Source organism: Eublepharis macularius, chromosome 5 (genome assembly GCF_028583425.1).
Source record: "Eublepharis macularius isolate TG4126 chromosome 5, MPM_Emac_v1.0, whole genome shotgun sequence".
Taxonomy (NCBI): Eukaryota; Metazoa; Chordata; class Lepidosauria; order Squamata; family Eublepharidae; genus Eublepharis; species Eublepharis macularius.
The window spans coordinates 3,417,536-3,430,770 of NC_072794.1; the positions used below are offsets into that span (position 1 = coordinate 3,417,536).

Here is a 13,235-nt window from a genome sequence, read left to right on the forward strand (position 1 = left end):
TTTGGAGGTAGTCTATCAGATTCTGGGGGTGAACAACAGAGGAAAGCTGTTGCCTCCATGCCCTGCATATGAGCTTCCTAGCAAAATCTGGCTTTCAGCTCTTAGAAACACAGGCCTGTATCTTACCTTTCCGCTCAGCAAAATATGAAGCCTTCAGTTTCAATGGTTTTTCCTTCAACACCTGAAGAGCCTCTTAAATTGGAGGAAGGTCTCCGATTTTTCTGAGGGGCAGGCTACTTAGGTCTAATCCACTAGGGCAATTCTTAGGTTTTAATATTTTAACCAGAGGAGCTGCAATTTAAGAACTCAACATTTTGGCAACTACTTCTGCTGTTCTGTGGTCCGAAGGAAGAAATATCTGATACGTGCTTATATTTCTTTTGTAGCAGCTTTAACATAAAATTGTATTAGCTTTCTCACACATTTGAAGAGCTGATCATATATAAATTTATTTAAGTATAGTCAATTAATATGTTACTTGAGTTTAATTGATTAAGTTTGTTTACTAACCAGCATGTATGCAGGGCTTTTTTTCTGGGAAAAGAGGTGGTGGAACTCAGTGGTGGAACTCAAGACCGCACAATGACATCACTTTGGATCAGCTGGAACAAGGAGGAGTTTTTTAAAGTTTAAATTGCCCTTGGTGAAAATGGTCACATGGCTGGTGGCCCCGCCCCCTGACAGAGGGGAGGTTAGATTGCAATCTCAACTCCCCTCTGTCTGGAGATCAGGGGGCGGGGCCACCAGCCATGTGACCATTTTCAAGAGGTGCCAGAACTCCGTTCCGCCGCATTCCAGCTGAAAAAAAGCCCTGTATGTATGTACGTAAGTATGTGAGTATTTTTATCCTGCTTTTCTCTTGCAAAGCAAGATTTAAAAGTGTCTTACAAAAACCAAAAAATAAACAACAACATAAAAATCGCAATGCAACAGAAGCAACAGCTAGGAAGTGGGGCTGAGTGGCTGGAAGAACTCAGCCCCTGATGGAACAGTCTCACCTGGCAAGGAGCAAAGGGAAAGTAAAGGGAACCCCCCCCCCCCCATTCAGAGGCAGTAAATCTCCGCACAGCTCTGCTAGATGGCAACATCAGGGAAGGCCTCGGCCTCCGTGCCGTGTCGTTGGCCCTCTGGAGTCTTGGCTTGGCCACTATGTGCGATGGCTGCTGCTGGTCTAGATGGACCCTTTCTGGTCTGATCCAGCAGGATTCTTCTGAGGCTCTTATGATGCCCAGCCAGCAACATCATCTAGTAAACAGCACTGGGGACTTTCAAGCCAGTACAGAGTCGAGAATCTGCTTGGTGCTGACTGCAACCCACATAGAGGTCCCAGGTCCAGGACCTGGAAATTTGGAAATTCCTGGAGACTTCGGTGGGTGGGTGGGGGGCTCGGAGAAGGCAGGGCTTGGGGAGAGGAGGGGCCTCAGAATGGTATAAGGCCGTAGAGTTCCCCCCACCAGAGTAGCCATTGTCTCCAGGGGAACTGATCTCTGTCACCTGGAGATCAGTTGTAATTCCGGGAGATCTCCAGCCACCACCAGGAGGCTGGCAACCGTTACCCACAAGATCCAAGGCCCAGCACAACACTTTCTATTTGGCTCTATCCTGTTGCTGCCCCATTCCAGTGCTGCCTACTCTGGCCCAGCATAGATCTCTCTCTCAAATTTATGTTGTGCCTTTCTCTTCCCTCCCCCAGGGCTAAAGGCGGTGGTGGGGGGGGGCAGTCCAGCTGGAGAAACTGTGCAGAAGGTCCCGATCCATACTGGCCCCTTTGACAGCAGCTTTACTACAGGGATGTGTGCTTATGTGTGTTCTTTTGATATATGTTTGCAATTTTGTAGACAGGTTCGGTTCTCTGTTTTTCACTGTCAGTTTTGTCAATTTGTGCACATATTTTTAAATACAATGTGTATGTGTATTGCAATGCCAGTTTCAAAGAGGCACAAGTAGTATTGAACAAAGCAGACTTTTACAGGAAGTCCAATTCAGGCAAAAATAAAACAGCAATTTGGGGGTTGAAACTGTGAAAAGGAGACCTGCGCCCTCATCCCTATTTTCAGGGTCAAAATAAAAAGAGTTATTTGCGTCCCAGGTCAGGATTGGCTCAGCTACTCCTTGGTTGCCTTCAAGCTACCCAAGGAAAGCCAGGCCCTCGAGGTGCCAAAGAGCTCTGACTGCAGCCTGAGGATTGAGCAACCAGTTCTTCCCCAAAGCAGTTCCCCCCCTTCCTCCCCGCTGGCCTCAGTCAGTCTATAGAAAGAAGGAACTGGTGCCTGCCCGCTCCCTTCCCCTAATGCCCCAGCACAGGAGCCACCTCACAACGGCTGAGACCAGCGGAAGGATCCGGATGCCAGGTAAGGGCGTTGGAGGGCGTCAGGGCCCACAGGCCTCTGAATTCTCAGTCTCATTGGGATGACTGTCTTGGGTTCTAGTTCCATGTGGGCAAAGCAAGCCCAGGCCACTTCTTCCAGGGCTCTTGCTTACAGTGTGAACACCCCAAGTCAACACACAGCATAATCTCAGCCTAATCCAGATTTGACTGCTGAATATTTTCAAACATGGCTTTTGGCATTTACATTGGAGAGAGAGAGAGAGAGAGAGAGAGAGAACCAGACCCAGGCAGAGGGAAGGAGGGATAGACCTGAAGCTCCTGAAGGGAGCTTTGAGTCTTGAAAGCTTATACCCTGGAAATCTTGTCAGGCTTTAAGGTGCTGCTAGATTCACATCTTGCTTTTTTACTGAAGACCAACTTGATTACCCACCTGAATCGATCTTCAGGGTAGATGTCTAGGGATCTTTGCAATGTAATCCCACTTAGTTCAGTAATACTTAATCCCAGGTGCATAGCATTGCGGCCTCGGTTGTGGCAATTAATTTTTAAGGTGGTTCTAACAAATAGCAATGAACTCATCATGGCCTGAGTGAGGGGCATGCCTTTGCCACCTTATGCCTTCTTCCCCGGACCAAGTCTGGGAATTGTGAAGAGTGGTTCGTGATACTTGGCACAGCCCCCTCTCCAAACGGCACTCCTCAAAGTGTGGAGGAGGACAGGACAGCCAAGCTGATGTGTTGTGCAGTTGGGGTGTGACCCTCAAGAGCTGCTGTGGCCAGGGTTAGATTCCTGGCTGCAGGGCTTTCGAGCCATAGGACATGGCTTCCAAACATAGAGTCATAGAGTTGGAAGGGGCCATACAGACCATCTAGTCCAACCCCTGCCCAGTGCAGGATCAGCCTAAAGCATCTCTGACAAGTATTCATCCAGCCTCTTCTTGAAAACTGCCAGTGGAGTTCACCACCTCCCTAGGCAACCTGTCTTTCTCAAGACATTTACCATAGTTTGTCTCCCCTGTTGGCTGGTGGATTCTCAGAGACTTCAGCCTTTTGTGGTCTGTTAATTCTTTTTATAACTAGAACCTCCTGGCCTCCTGATGTGTTTTAATTTGACAAAACCACAGTGCGGACTTGAAAGGGCTTTTCGTACAGAGGTCTTTCCTGTGGTTTGAGTGCCGATTCCAAAGTGCGTCAGTTTTTCACCAAGCTTCCTCACAATTGTCATTTTCCATTTGTTGCCGTTGCGTAGTCATTTTTCCATCCTTTCTCAAACCACCTTTGATGCAATTTGAGAAAGCACAAAGAAATGAAAAGGAAATCAACAAAAAGAAAAGGAGGGAGGATGCTGCATTTACCAAGTACCTAGGGATAATAATAAATAATAAACGTTCGATTTATATACCACCCTTCAGGATGACTTAACACCCACTCAGAGCGGTTTACAAAGTATGTTATTATCCCCACAACAAAACACCCTGTGAGGTGGGTGGGGCTGAGAGAGCTCCTGGAAGCTGTGACTGACCCACAGTCACCCAGCTGGCTTCAAGTGGAGGAGTGAGGAATCAAACCCGGTTCTCCAGATTAGAGTCCCGCACTCTTAACCACTACACCAAACTGGCTCTCAGTTTGCTCATTCCATGTATCCCCCCCCCCTTTCAACCTTCCATGCATTCGCTCAGACAGCCACACTTCAGTTTGCTCTGTGTGAGTACATTCATGTGTTCAATGTTAGTTCCTTCTCAACTGCTAAGAGCAGGACTTTTTTTCAGGGGGAACGCGGTGGAACGGAGTTCCGGAACCTCTTGAAAATGGTCACATGGCTGGTGGCCCCGCCCCCTGATCTCCAGGCAGAGGGGAGTTGAGATTGCCCTCCGTGCCACTCAGCAGCACAGAGGGCAATCTCAACTCCGCTCTGTCTGGAGATCAGGGGGCGGGGCCACCAGCCATGTGACCATTTTCTCCGAGGGCAACCCACTGAGTTCGGCCACCTCTTTTCCCAGAAAACAAAGCCCTATCTAAAAGTATCCCATCGTCCCCCACCTCCATCCATTGAAATGCAGATCTTGACACTTTTTCACACCTTAAAGAATTGCAAACTGGCAAGTCAAAGGAGCCCATAGTGCTTGTTCTCCCAATGAAAACAGAGCTGAATTGGCGCTCTGCCCTCCAGACTCACTTGCAAATGCAATCACAGGAAGGGAGCTCCTGTGAAAGTGGCATTCACCTGCACTGAGCAAGAACTGCCTGCATGTGCATTGCGGACCACACCTACAATCCTGCACTTAAGTGTCCCCAGGAAATTTGCAACGTGTATTTCCACTCTGTGTGTCAAAAGACCCCATGATTTCTTAACGGTGAAGGAACAGAATCTCATCAGTCCACAGGCACTGGGTGGCAGTCTGTTGGCAGGCCATAGCCCAGGGCCAAGCTAGATGTACAGATTTTTAAAATGTTGGGTCTGGGTCCAACTCAAGTTCCCTGCAGCCACACAGGAGCGTTGGGGGATGGGTATTTAAAAATGAATGGGAGCCCAAACAGCCTCAGAATGCCTCTGCCAGAGGGGGGCGGGGGATGAAGCTGTTCCCTGTGTCAAAATTGCACGGGAGGATGGTTTTTCCTTGTTTTTTATGCTCCACGTGGAGTATTCTGTGCTTGTGGAGCAGAAAAACAGGATGGGGGACTCCTCCCGTGCTATTGTGACAAGAAGAAACAGCTTGAGGGGGGAGGGGGGAGCCCCTCCTCCCCCCATGGAGGCATTCTGAGGCCATTTGGGCTCTCTTTTATTTTTTAACAGCCAGGGCTTTTTTTCAGCAGGAACACGGTGGAACGGAGTTTCGGCACCTCTTAAAAATGGTCACATGGCTGGTGGCCCCGCCCCCCTGATCTCTAGACAGAGGGGAGTTTAGATTGCCCTCCACACCCATGGCGCGGAGGGCAATCTAAACTCCCTTTTGTCTGGAGATCAGGGGGGCGAGGCCACCAGCCATGTGACCATTTTCACCGAGGGCGATTTAAACTTTAAAAAACTCCCCCTTTGTTCCAGCTGACCCAAAGTGACATCATTGTGCAGTCTTGAGTTTCACCACCTCTTTTCCCAGAAAAAAAGCCCTGTTAACAGCCATTTACTTTTTAACTGCTGTATGGCTGCAGAAACTTGAGTTGGGGGTCTGGGGAACCCTGAACGTCTAGAGAGACCCCGCCCCCCGTCGTGTTCCAGGGCCGATCCACACTCTTCCCTGTGTGCTTCTGCAGGATGCACGGCCTCCTGGTGGCACTGCTGTTGCTGCATCTTGGGGCCCCCTCCGGGGCTGAGTGTCCCCCAGCTCACCTGGTCAACAGAACCAGCTCTTGGGCCGCTTTGACCTGGGAGTGGCTGGACGCCTCACAGACGTGCATGAACATCAGTGGCAAAAACGTCTCCAGCATCCATGGAAGACCCCAGCCGGGCAGCCAACTGCGGGAGCTGGATCTGTCCCACAACCGCCTCAGCAGGCTGCCTTCAGACTTCCTCAGCTCCACAGAGAAGCTGGAGCTTCTCTTCCTTCAAGGGAACAGCCTTCCTGAGCTGCCTCCTGCATTCTTTGGGCAAACCAGCCACCTGAAGGGGCTGAAGCTGGAGGACAACCCGCTGCCTTCTGTGCCTGCCAGCCTTTTCCGTCTCTGCCTGGAGACACTCAGTGTGGACTGCCGATGCGATGTGGCCAGGGACATCTCCTCTTATTGTCAGAGGCGCAACTGCACACGGAGCATCTCTTGCCACTGCTCCTCCCCTCAGGGCTTCCTCAATGTCACCGACTTCTATGCCCAGCAGTGCCAAGGCTTCTCTGTGGCACTGTACGCTGCCATCGTGGTCCCCATCCTGGTTCTGCTTTTGGGTGCCACTGTGGTGTATGTCCTGATCCGGAGGAAGAAGGGAGCCACCACAGTCCAGGAGAAACGGGACTCCAGCATATCGAACGGGGCTCAACCGAGGTACATCAGTCACATCAGCCCACAGATCAATCCAGCCAAGGATGTGGGAGGCCATGCCGATTATGAGAACATCTTCATTGGTGCACCCCAGGAGTCCAGAGGAGGGCACAAGGAGCGGTACAGCAGAAAGCCACCCAAGAGCAGGTGAGTGATGGGTGGGCACCACCAGGAATGCTCGTGTCCAAGAGACCTGCTGCCCCACATCAGATGCGGGGCGGGGCAGGGGGGGGATGCTGCACCTGCAGGGACTTTGCCTTGAGCCGACTCACAGCACTCTCTCCCCCTCCCATCTACCAAAATGCTGACCCCTGTCTCTTTTTCCCCTTTCAGCATTTCCTCCTTGGAAGGGTAAACCATTCAAGCACACAGATCCCATCCTCCAACCGCTGGCTGCTTTTCTGGGCTAGAGGCCTCATCAATGAATAAGCCAGCAACTACAATTGCATTTGACACCCCCCTCCCATTAAAAATAACCCCATTCTATTCATGTTCAGAAACTTGGACACCCCGCAACAAGTACAGCACAGGAGGGCACAGCTGCTTCTTATTCCTCATTCTGCAGGGGAAATCCTGACCACAGGAAGTGATTCGTGCTTGGCATGTCCACTGCAGATCCTGGCACACTTTCAAGGTTTCATGAAAACCACGGGTGACGTCTGGCTTGTCCTCCATCCCTTTTCTTCTTTGGAAAAGGCCTGCTAATCCCTGTCTCTCTTCAGGAGCCAGTGATAGGCTAGCTAGATAAAAAGATAAGGTTTGGGGAGGGTGTTTGTGCATCTGGTGTTGGCTGTTTAAGTTGTGTTCAAAGGTGTCTGAAATTGGCATTGCTGATGGGTGGAGAAGCAGATCTTTTCCAGAGGAAAACCTGAACTTCTGAGGGAATTGTATGTCGGCAAAGAGAGGCCTGAGGCCTGCACACTGGTCCTTTGAGATTGTGTCACATGTGCCCATCCTACTGTGCCATGTGGGTATCAGTGTAGGCTTAGCTTTGTGTAGCTTGTGGTTTAGCTTGTGCTTCTGTTTAAAACACCCTAACTGAACATAGAGGAGGAGGCTGCTGGGCCTGGCCCAGCCCAGAGTGCACTCCACAACCCAGCAGGATCAAGCGCCCACTCTCTGGAGGCCACCCCTGGTAGGGTTGTCAGCTCTCTGCTGGGAAACAGTAGCGTAGTGTGGGTTGCCGGTGCCCCAGGCAAGGCAAATCCTGCGCCTACCTGGTGTGTTTTCTCCCTTCTGTGTGTGCTCCCAGGGCCATGCAATAACATCACTGGGATGTGCTCCCGCACTCTATGGGGGCCCGATCCAGGCCAATTTGGGTGCTTGCCTCCCTGCTCCTTACCTGGCAGTGGGTTACCTCGGCGCCACCACTGCCAGCTCAGCGTAGTCCTCGGCCAGCAGCCTCTGCAGCAGCTCAGCACCCAGGAAGCCAGCTGCCCCATCAGCACACAGGTGGCCAGGGCGGTGTGGGCGGCATCCCCACAGACGCAGCGCAGTTTCTCCTCAGCCTCTCCATTTTGCGCCCCTACAGATTCTGCTCCTGGGGCAACTGCCCCTCTGCTGCCCCCCACCCCTGCTACGCTACTGTTGGGAAATGTCTGGATATTTATCACAGAGTCTGTGGAAGGGTGGTTGGGGGAAGGGGATGTACCTCAGCAAGGTATAAAACCATAGCACCCACTGTCCAACGCAGTCGTTTTACCTGGGGGAACTGATCTTTGTAGCCTGGATGTCAGATGTAACTCTGGGAGATCTCCAGGCCTCACCTGGAGGCTGACAACCCTAGCTCCTTGCCAATCACACAATACGCCACAAGCACAGAACCGTCCCTTCTCGGCTAGATGGCTTCACTAATTTCCTTTATGGCAATCTCCCTCTCTTTCTCTTTCTCTCTCTCTCTCTCTCAGCTTTGAGCTGACAGGGGTGGGGTTCCCCAACACGACTGCTTCTTTTTAGCACTCCCCTCTGTGAGCAGAGCTGTATTTGCACCGGGTAAGAAGAGGGACATGTTAGTGTGCAGCTACATCTGGAGCAATGAGGGTCCCATCAAGTGGTGTCACTGAACCCCTGGTTGCTGACGGGACACACCGAAAAATCAAGAAATAAATTGTGGTTATAACATTAATTTTCTCTTCCTCATTCTTGATGGCTACAAAAAAACCCAGGAAACAGTCCTCCTCATTTCTTTGTGTGTGAAATGAAAGAGGCCGAGCCAGAGCTTCCCAGAGGAGGAACTAGCCACTGCCGTGATTGAAAGATTTTGCACATGCTCAGGGGCCAATGTGTGTACTTAGCATAGAGGACCATTTGTAGTGGCTCACTCAGGGCCAAGCTAGAAGTGACGAATTACACTTGAATGGCAAGTGAACAGACTTGCGTGTATTCCTCCCTGTTCACTTGCGCTCCACTCAATCACTACATGATCCACTTGCACTCCACTACGTGATCGAGTGGAGCGCAAGTGGAGCGCAAGTGAACAGGGAGGAATACACGTGAGTCTGCTCACTTGCCATTCAAGTGTAATTTGTCACTTCTAGCTTGGCCCTGAGAAAAAAGTAACTGGCCCAAGGTCAGCCAGGCCTTCCGCTTGCTCACTGGCAGAAACCTGTGGCCGCAGGGCTTAGTGTTTCTCTCTAACAAAATATGAATTTGTAGTAGTAGTTGTTGTTATTGATGTTATTGAATATTTACAATAGTCTATTATAATAGTATTTATAGTAATACAGATACTTAACCAAAAATACAAGCACGGTTGCCCTCAGCTGGCTGCAGCTTCAGCCACATGTGATTTCATCATCACAAAACTAACTTTCATTGGCTCCTAAGGGTTGCCATGAAGCCAAAACAGAGTGAGAGCAAGACTGTTTTGCCCTCGCTCTGGCATTTGAGGCTTAAGCAAAACGGTTGGACAAGAAAGGTGGAAGAGCTGGCCTCTTGTGAAACCTTTTCCCACCCCGCAGCCCGTATTTCATACTGAAAATGTTTGGCTTCAAACTTCTCACTCAACTAGAGTTGCCAATTCTAGGTTGGGAAATTCCTGGAGATTTTGGGGTTGGAGCCTGAAGAGGGTAGGGTTTGAGGAGGGGAGGAACCTCGTTGGGGTATAAGGCCATAGAACCCACCTTCCAAAGCAGCCATTTTCTCCAGAGGAAGTGACCTCTGTTAGTCTGGAGATAAGGTGTAATTCTGAACTGGTCAAGGATAATGTGGCTCAGGGTTTGTTTTGTTTTTGTGTTCAGGTCACACCGAAAAGTCCAGGAGGTTGAGCCCCCGCCTGGTGAACAGCCCATCTATGCCAACACACAGGAGGTGTACTCTAACTATGCTGGGACCCCAGCCCCTCTCGATGAGGACCTCTACGTCATGCCAGACCAGTGACTCTCCCTCAGGGTCCCACCACCATCTCCCATTAACTTTAACTGCACTTGGAGACTTTGCTTTCAGCTGGGGGGACACACAGATGAAGAGCAGTGATGCCCCCCCCCCTTACGACTCAGAGCTACAACCAGCATCTTTGCTTCACTTGTTGCTGTGGGTCCACTTTCATCTCTCTTTATAGCAACACCCGGTACATTTCTCTCCTTCCTCCTCTCCTCTCCTCTCTCCTCCTTCCTTTTGGGGGAGGGTGATTTCTTCTTCCAGCTCTAAAATCCTCCCTGCCATGTAGAAATGGTAATCTCTGTGCAGCAGATTAGATTAGGCCAGTGGTCCCCCTATTCCAGCATCCTGTTTCACAGCTAATCAGTTACTATGGGGGGCCAACCACGGTGCATAGAGGCCGAAGCCTTCGCCTGACGTTGCCTCCTAGCACAAGGATTCAGGGATTGGCTGCTCCTGAATGTGGAGGATCCTTTTAGTCACCATGGCTAGTAGCCATTGATAGATCCCTCTTCATGAATCTATCTAAGCTATCAATTCTCATGATCATTACTACATCCACTGGCAGTGAATTCCACAATTACTCATTAAGAAGTATTTCATATTGTCTGTTCTGGACTTATTTCCCAACAGCCGCAGGGAGATAACTCTCTTCCACTCTTTCCACCCCCTACATAATTTTATAAGCCGCCTATAAGCCTTCTTTAAATGAGAACAACTCTTTTCCACACATTTGAGTTACCTTGCTAGACTTGATCCCTTTTAGACAAAGAATCAACCAGTTTGGGCCAGACCTACATTTTGTCAGGGAAGCAGAGAGCCATTAATAGGGTACAGCCGTTCTGTAATAATTCCTTGGCTGGTAGTCGAAGCTCCTGATGTCAGAGCTAGAGCGTTACCTAGAATTGTCTAGAACCCCTAATGGGTCTTATGGAGGAAGCTGGCTTCAGTCAGCCTCCATGGCCCATAAAAATCTCGGAGCTCTGGACTTTGTCCCAACTTCGGAATATCTGGAGACTCCAAGATCAGTGGGCCAGGGGTTAAGGACGCCTCCGCCATCTTGGTACTGCGAGGAACTTTCTGCATGCACTGAGGAACCCACGCCAACCTAGACCAACGTTATCACTTTTATTTGAGAGACTGTGGATGTGTGATGCTGTGCCCTTTCCCTGTTTCATATTTTGTCTCCTTTCCTACCCCATTTGAATCCAGCCAACATTTCTCTAATAAACCATCTTTTTATAAAGATACAATAGCACAATACAGGGCAATATATTTCTCTTGGATGTTTCTTTGACTCTCTTCCCTACTTGCCGGATCACATGGGCGCTATATAGTTGTTATAAGGTATTTTCCAGGGCTCCACTCTGTTAGTTCAGTATTGTGCTAGTACTTTGCTGGAAGAGCCCCTTCTCAGCAGGTCAGTCTAGATGTTTCAGGAAGTCCCTGGGTGGTAGCAGCTGGTTACCACGGTGTTTTCCACCCTTGCTCTAAGGGAGATTCACAGGAAGGCACCATCCCCCCCCCCCAATAACACAGGTTGTCCTGCAGGGGTCAGCATTTCTCTTTGTTTCAGGCAAGTGGATTGTTTCCCTCCACCCACACGGAGGCCAAATCCACATGCACTCACCATCTACTTATCTTGCACAGTCATGGCAGTTGGGTTCATTCCGCTACCATGCTGTGCATCATCACATTCACCCTCCCAGTGCGTCTTCGTGGCGGTTCCCTCCTCCGTCATCAGCATTGATGGCGCATGTCACTTCCCTTTTTAAAAAAAAAAAAAAAGTTAATTTTGCGCAATACCAATATTCCAACTCTTATGTAGGCAGAGTCAGGGAAAAGCCAGAGTATATATAGCGGGGGAACCAGGTTCCATTCAAAGCCAAGAGCGGAAAGTAACTGATGGTAAGATAAAGGACCATCATCTGATTCTTTTCCCGCTGCTCACTAAAGTAGGTTTTGCGGTATACCGACCTTTCTTTATTGTGCAAATGCGCTATGAAAGCAAAAATAGATTTCTGGGCAAAAATAGATTTCCACCATTATCACATAGTACGGAAAGGAGGTGCAATTGTGGCGCGGTGATGGCGGGGAACACGTGGAATGAGAAAGCGTGTGAGTATCGGCTTGAATAGCGCCGCAGTTGCGAAAAAGGCACGGCAGCAAAAAGGAAGTGTGGATTCGGCCAAAGGTGAGTCAGGGGTACAAAAGATTATTCAGGGTTTCTCTAGACTACAGACTTAAATTCTTTGTCATTCCTGGCCCGCATTTTGACAGGTTATCCATCAGCAAATTCTCAGTTTCCTTTCCAAACTACAGTTCCCAGGATGCTTTGTGGGACTTAACATGACTGTTAAATCAGTATATGGTTGGTGCACATTTGCTGTGCAGCTGTCTCATCACTGTCCCCATAGTCTCATCACTGATGTGCAGTAGCCTGAGGACACACAAAAGTAAGTTTTTTATCGCACCATTCTGAAATAAGGGAATGTGCTGCCACATAGGCCTGGAGATCTTCTAGAAAGACAATGACAGAGCTCAGTTCCCCTGGAGGGTGCTTTGACGGGTGCGCCCTACGTATACGTCATTATGCCCCACTGAGGTCCTGCCCCTCCCCAAGCCCCTCCCTCCCCAGGTTCCACCCCCAAATCTACAGGAATTTCCAAACCCAGAACCCTACTGCCACAGGGATAACTGGCCTTCAGAGGGAACCAGACACCCACAGAGGGGATGATGACTAAATAGAAGAGCCTCCACCTTCAAAGGAATGCCAGCAGTCGGGGGAAGGGGCTGGCCTTCGGGTGCTCCGCCTCCCTTCTGCCAAGCATGACCCCACACCGCTGCTCTGCACTTCTCAGTCAGACCAGACCCCATTTTGGGCCGTTCAGGTTAAAGGCCTGAGACTGTCTGACCGAATTCCCCCCCCCCCACCTCCAGGAAAGGGGCAGAGCCACCACGGACTCCTGTGGGCACCTGACTCCTGGGTGGGGTTCCAGCAGGGCGGTTTTATGGCTGGGGTGCACCCCTGCGTGGCAAAGGGTGCTGCCGTCACCCGAGCTTTGAACTCCTGGCTGCCACAGAGGATGCTGTCCGGGAAGAGGAGCGGGCGATGACGGGAAGAGCACTGACAGAGCATTTGCTGAGCAGGCAACTGTCACTCCCCGAGCCCTGTCGAGGCAGCTTCTGTCGCCAGCGAAAGGCTGGGCCGAAGCAGAGAGTCAGCGACATGAGAGGTGGAGGGTGGATAGTTCTTGATGTTGCAAACCCCCCCTCCCTCCACCCCCTCCCTCTCGACAATAACTACTGCTCATTTGTTGCACAGGACCGTTGCATAGAAGAAAGGCTGGAGTACTGGACTAAAGGCCAAGCTAGAAGTCACGAATGACACTTGAATGGCAAGTGGACAGACTCACGTGTATTCCTCCCTGTTCACTTGCGCTCCACTTGCACTCCTCTCGATCACGGAGTGCAAGTGGAGCGCAAGTGAACAGGGAGGAATACACGTGAGTCTGTTCACTTGCCATTCAAGTGTCATTCGTGACTTCTAGCTTGCCCTA

At 50.3% G+C, this 13,235-nt stretch overlaps 1 protein-coding gene across 2 annotated transcripts; it reads left to right on the plus strand.

Moving 5' to 3' along the window:
* Positions 1–2,266: 2,266 nt before the first annotated feature.
* LRRC25 (leucine rich repeat containing 25) lies at positions 2,267–10,936 on the plus strand. Of its 2 annotated transcripts, none has more exons than XM_054979186.1 (3): positions 2,267–2,351; positions 5,581–6,444; positions 9,537–10,936. In XM_054979186.1, exons 2-3 carry the CDS (start codon positions 5,582–5,584, stop codon positions 9,673–9,675), a joined length of 1,002 nt encoding a protein of 333 aa, XP_054835161.1. In that variant the 5' UTR covers positions 2,267–2,351; position 5,581; the 3' UTR covers positions 9,676–10,936. The 2 variants fall into 2 exon arrangements, with proteins under 2 accessions (XP_054835161.1, XP_054835163.1); XM_054979188.1 differs by lacking the exon at positions 9,537–10,936 and adding an exon at positions 6,631–7,013.
* Positions 10,937–13,235: the final 2,299 nt, after the last annotated feature.

What these genes read in the sequence shown, in the direction of transcription:
- LRRC25 (XM_054979186.1), top strand. Translation starts at nt 5,582, where the DNA reads ATGCACGGCCTCCTGGTGGCACTGCTGTTGCTGCATCTTGGGGCCCCC. An exon ending in AGAAAGCCACCCAAGAGCAG is followed by an intron (nt 6,445 to 9,536) that starts GTGAGTGATGGG and finishes TTTTGTGTTCAG; the next exon opens with GTCACACCGAAAAGTCCAGG.